This window comes from Chelonoidis abingdonii, chromosome 1 (assembly GCF_003597395.2).
Source record: "Chelonoidis abingdonii isolate Lonesome George chromosome 1, CheloAbing_2.0, whole genome shotgun sequence".
NCBI classification, from domain to species: Eukaryota; Metazoa; Chordata; order Testudines; family Testudinidae; genus Chelonoidis; species Chelonoidis abingdonii.
Genome location: NC_133769.1, coordinates 257,985,111 through 257,991,110, shown reverse-complemented (window position 1 = coordinate 257,991,110; position 6,000 = coordinate 257,985,111). Strand labels below are relative to the sequence as shown.

The 6,000-nt window shown below is 42.9% G+C and overlaps 1 protein-coding gene across 2 annotated transcripts in view; it reads left to right on the top strand.

Moving 5' to 3' along the window:
* The window catches only part of SEPTIN10 (septin 10), a 63,193-nt gene that overhangs the window by 35,003 nt on the left and 22,190 nt on the right, over positions 1 to 6,000 (top strand). For both annotated transcript variants that reach the window (XM_032777810.2, XM_075061389.1), the window contains exons 5-7: positions 3,404 to 3,565; positions 4,679 to 4,775; positions 5,355 to 5,523. In XM_032777810.2, the coding sequence (XP_032633701.1) occupies positions 3,404 to 3,565; positions 4,679 to 4,775; positions 5,355 to 5,523 (428 nt within the window). The remainder of the gene's footprint in view (positions 1 to 3,403; positions 3,566 to 4,678; positions 4,776 to 5,354; positions 5,524 to 6,000) is intronic.

Below are 6,000 nucleotides of genomic sequence, written 5' to 3'. Positions count from 1 at the left end.
TCCCCTGACTGCCCCCCTAGGACCCTACCCCCTACCTGTCCCCTGACTGCCCCAACCCTTATCCACCCCCCTGCACCCAGACAGACACCCTGGACTCCCAGGCCTATCTAACCATTCCCCGCCCCCTGACAGGATCCCCAGAACTCTGGATCCATACAACCCTTCCTCCTGCTCCCTGCCTGCCCCAACCCCTCTCCACACCTCTTCCTCCTGACAGTCCCCCCAGAACTCCCGACTCATCCAACGCCCCCAGCTCCTTGTCTTCTGATCATACCCTCCAGAGACCCCCACACACACCCTAACTGCTCCCCCAGGACTCTCTTTGCTCCCTGTCCCCTGACTGCCCTGACCCCTGTCCATCCCCCAAACAGACCCCGGGACGCTCATGCCCCGTACAACCCCCCCTGCTCCCTGACTGCCCCCTCCAAAGACCCCCGCCCCTAACCATCCCCCAGTATTCCAACCCCCCATCCAACCCACCCTGCTCCCTGTCCCTTGACTGCCCCCACCCTTTACTCAACACCCCCCCCGGCCCTGGAGCCAGCCCCCTTACCATGAGGCTCCTCACTCATCTGGAGCCCTGTGGCCGCACCCGCAGCCCTGCTCCGCCTCGCCCCTCAGAGCGCTGTGCGCGCGGCAGCAAGGCTCCGGATGAGCGGGGAGGCTCTTTCCCTACCCATGGAGCCAAACGCTGCCCCGCGGGAGTGCCTAGCCGCAGCCCCCAAAGCGCTGCGCGCGCAGCAGCAGGGCTCTAGGGGAAGGTGGGGGAGTGGGCAGCGGCTTGCCGCGCTCAGGCCGGCTCTCTGGCCCGGGACCGCGGACCCCGCGGCTTGCCGTGTCGGCAGGATTTTTAATGGCACGCAGCATCCCAGCAGGCAGCCACGTGCCATTAAAAATTGGCTCCTGTGCCATCAGTTGCCGATCCCTGGTCTAGATAATGCTTAGTCCTGCCCTGAGGCAGGAGTTGGACTAGATGACCTTTCAAGATTCCTTCCAGTCCTATGATTTTGTGATTATTGAGCATGTTAGCTGTTCTGAGGTTAGCTCTCTCTACTACTAAGTATTGTGGTCCCTCCAAACCCTCATAGGTCTTGCTGAGTAGGGTTTAAGACAACTCCAGGTTGGAAGAGGTGACTTGTCTCATAGAATACTTTCTAATTAGCAAGGCAAGGATAGGGAACCAGTTTTGGAGTGGTTCTGGCTTAATTGTCAGACCAAATGCCCACCAAACTGCTTAACTATATCTACTGCCACAATGTGAAAGATACCTGCTATTCTTACATTATAAATTAATGTTTGCAGTGGCAGTGTAGCTGTGTTGGTCCCAGGATATATGGGTGTCAAGATGGGTGAGGTAATACTTTTTATTGGACCAACTTTTGTTGGTGAAAGAGACAAACTTTCAACAGAAGTTAGTTCAATACAAAATATTACCTCACCCACCTTGTCTCTCTCATTATAAATTAATGGCCTTCAGAAGCTATACCTGCTGTGTTTTTTAAAAAGTGTGTGTAAGTAAATAATATGGAGCGGTTAGCCACACATATTAGATTGCCCTACACTTCCCATTATAAAACTGTTTTAAGATGCTTTTACGTTTGCCAGACTTGAACGATGTGGGCTGAAATTTTGCATGGTGGGCATTTGCTTCAGGGTGTGTGTGTGTGAGCGAGAGAGAGAGAACATTAGTGACAATGGGTCAGCTGGTTCTGAGAACGAGGCCAAGGAAAATTACATTTCGTGCATATTAAAAATACTGACAACCTTTTCTTTGAGAATCTCTAGCATCCCTATGCTTTGGAGCAGGCAGGGCTGGCTTTAGGCTGATTTGCCCAATTCACCAGAATCGGGCCTTGTGACTAAGAGGGCCCCGCACCTTAGGTGCCTTTTTAATTTTTTTTTTTTTTTTTTTTGCTCACCCGGCAGCAGTCCACTCTGGGGGTCTTTGGTGGCATTTTGGCAGCGGAGGGGTCCTTCGGTGCCGCAGAAGACCCAGAGTGGACCCCTTGCCGCCGAAATGCCACCGAAGCCCTGGACTGCCATCGGATATTTGAATTGGGCCCTACAGTTACTAAAGCAGACCTTGGGAGCAAGGACTTGAAATTTAGCATGGGGTTGGTTTTTGTATCAAAAATTTGCTTTTTGTTTTCCTTGTGAAAATCTGCCCAAATTTAGCCAAGTGATAAAGCTTTGAAAAAGTATAGTTTTTACACATGCTCAGTAGAGACTTGCTTGAACTTGGTAGCTAAATTCTCCAGAGAGTCCATCCATGCTGGTCATGCTGCAGCCTGGATGTGATGAGGAGCTGAGAGAAGGAGAACTGGGACTTTCTGTGGCTGGTACATAGCAGAAGGGCCAAATTTGGGGGGAATGGACAGAAGAGCCTGTGCCCAATATAGTGCACTCTTCTCCTGAGCCTAGAACAGAGCCCAAGATTCCTGAGTCTCACCATTACTATGCTGTTAGCAAACATCTTTGAAACCGACTGGCAAAATGTCCCATCTCTATTTAGTGCTGGTCCACAAAGAAGATGGCAACCTACTGTTGCTCTCAATTACTCCATTATCTCAAGTGGCTGAGGTCTGTATGGTGGATCCAAAGAGTCCAAACTTGCTGACGTGGATTTCAATATGATGTCACATGATGGAGTTTGTTTATCCAATTTTTGTAAGAAATTATGTACAAAAATACCATAAGTTAAAAGCACATTGTTTGCAAAGTCAAGCTCTCAAAACTTAGGAAATGCCAGAATAAGGTTTCTTGTGCAGTCTTAATTTGTTTTCCCTTGTGCATGTGCATTATTATTCAGACTGTGATTTTGGCAGGAATGTTTTTAGTAAGTTTCTCAGCAGGGCAAAGTTAAATATTTGAATCTAACAGCACAGCAGACTTTTAGGGTACCAACAAGGAGAAAACAGCAAATTTGCTGTTTTATAGGCATAGAGAAATAGCTAGAGTACATAGTGTTAATATAATTTTTTCTTAACTTTGGATTTAGGATCTTAGTAAAAACTATACATATTGTAGCTGGTAACTTTGTGTATGTTACTATTCCTTTCGTTACGGTCGTCTTTGAATGGTGAGGGAGGTTTGCTTTCCTTCTAGTGGGATTATAATACCTTTCTTCTACTCACTTTTGTTCTCTGATCAGCTCTGTTTTGGTGAGATTATTAGGTAACACGTTACTGCTTGATTATGATGCTCAAAGTATTCACTTTGAAAATGTACACAGTGTTTATTATTAGTTTGGCTTTTGAATGAAACCATTCACATAAGAGTCACTGGAAAGCTTGTTAAAAATTAATTCAGACGTTATGGGAAACTGAATATTTTAACATATAAAATTTACAGGCTTGAAAACAAAGCCTTTACACATCTCTTGTTGTTTTATATTATTTAATAGGTGAACATTATACCAGTCATAGCCAAAGCAGACACCATTTCTAAAACTGAACTACAGAAGTTTAAAATCAAACTCATGAGTGAATTGGTTAATAATGGAGTCCAGATATACCAATTTCCAACAGATGATGAAACCATTTCTAAAATTAATGCCACCATGAATGTAAGTATGTTGCATACATTTGAAAGAGTGTTTGATATTCTGATATTAAAGTATCCTTTTTACCACTTTTCATGCTTTTTCTTGCATGTTCTTCTTGAGGCAATAGGATTTTATATTTTTAGCAAGTTGGATATTTACATTTGTTTTTTTATGAACTACTTAAGGAAAAATTTAGAGATACTCATCTAGACTAGGTCCCCTTCCCCCAAAAATCTCCCTGTTCTTCTATTGGTTGGTGGTATTCATCACCTTAAACTGAATTTGAGTGAAAACTAGGTTTTTCTTTTTGGAATACTGTCTGGGGGGGATCCTGCTGTTGGTATCAGCAGATACTAGATCTATAGCTCAGAACGTTTGACAAGCAGTGCTGTTGAGGGTTACATGTGTCCAAGGACATAAATGGGTGTGCAGCCCGAGCCACTAGTTGGTTCCCCCTTATCACTTGTGACAGGGAATCAGAATGCTGTAATGTCTGATACCTGGCGTGGCTTATTCTGACAGAAAAGAATTCCTAGTTTTGTGGAAAGCTTTGTGTTACACTAATAACTTTCTTCCCAGTTAGCAGTACTTCAGGTTTAGTTGTGGAGCAGACATTTAGTGTTGAGGCAACATTTCCTGCCTCATGGCTGACTGAGCTTGTGGCATGAGCAAGATCTCAGGCCTCAAGCCCTGCACTTCTTGTAATGGTCTCATGTTTATCACTGATGGATGCTGAAGATGCCTGTTCTGCTTTGAGGAAGGCTGTATCCCAGATAGAGCAACTGTCTACTGGCCTTTTCCAATAGAAATTGATGCATGAGGGACAACTGCCTCAAACTCCATTTATTGTAGCAATCTATGAAGACTGTATTGAATTTGAGAACCAGGAGTCCTTGTGACATGTGCAGCCCTGCATTGAAGCTCCAAAGTCCCTAAGTGCACTAGCAGGCCAGGATTTGACTAGCTATTGATCTTTTTAAATGGATTTGCTATGTGAAACTGTCTTGTAGTTATAATATGTTTATTTGTCTCCAAATGCTTGTTGTTTCTCTGATTTAATTTTCAAGTGTTGTTTTTCAGTTCGTATGTAAGGATACAGGGAAATAGGACTGAAATGTTCTGATTATTTTACAGGGACATTTACCATTTGCTGTAGTGGGGAGTATGGAGGAAATGAAGGTTGGAAACAAAATGGTGAAAGCTCGACAGTACCCTTGGGGCATTGTACAAGGTAAAATCTGAATTTTGAGTAGTATGTGAATGTTGTTTTCATTATAAAACCCACTCAAATTGCAGAAGTGTTTATGTTTTGATATTAAGTGGGCTGATGCTGGCTTCTGATGCCAGATTGATAGGCTAACTGATCCAAAACATTCATGGCTTGATCTTCCAGGTCCCATCAACACAAATGAGATTTATGAGTGCTGAGCATCTCAGAAAATCAGGCCATCAGATCCTGGATGTGGTGATTAGTTATGTTATTGCATTGTAAAGGTGCAGATGGCATTACCAAATGTTATAAGGCTATTATATCTGAACAGAGGAGAAAAAGTGATTTCTTTTGTAGATTCAAATAGGGAATCATGAAAAGAAAAATAATGGAGCCTGATAAACAATGTTTATAGTTAATGCTTGAATTATGTATCACAAATTATGAGGCAGCAACTGGGTAAAAGAAACTAGGGACATTTTACCCCCCCAAAACTTAACCAATCGAATAGAAAATACCAAGGTTATTCAAAATACTGTGTTATGGTATAGTCCTTTGTATATCATGGATCAATATTACTATTATTATTTACTTGAATAGTGGAAAATGAGAACCACTGTGACTTTGTAAAGCTTCGTGAGATGCTTATTTGCACAAATATGGAAGACCTGAGAGAACAGACTCATGCACGGCATTATGAGCTGTATAGACGCTGCAAACTGGAAGAGATGGGCTTCAGAGACACAGGCCCTGAAAACAAACCAGTCAGGTAAGCTGGTGAATCCTTTAGCTTGAATGTTGATTTCATTCATTCCTTCCATTATGATCCCTAGTCCTTTATAGTCTGAGGGAAAGGCTGAAAAATTATATTCTTTAACCTACCACTAGCAACAAATAGTGCTGTCTGAAGGAAATATCAGTAATAAATTGTAATATTTTTATCTAGTCATCATCACTGTATACTATATATGTGATGTGACTATTTTAGAGGAGTACAGACTATTTCTGTATTTCTCATAGATCACTGATGCTTTGTTCCAAAACTGAGGATTTTGATTTATTTCTTGCAAAAGCACATTTGGCAGTCCATGTTCTTCTACATATATGTACTCTATTCTCTATTCTTTTTTCTTGCCTTTGAAACTAATTCCAGCATAACCTTGCTTTTTCTTATACTTCCAACTTTGCTGTTTTGTCTCATTTGTTATTGATATCTGATGTAGAAGTGATAGTGTGGTTGGACTCC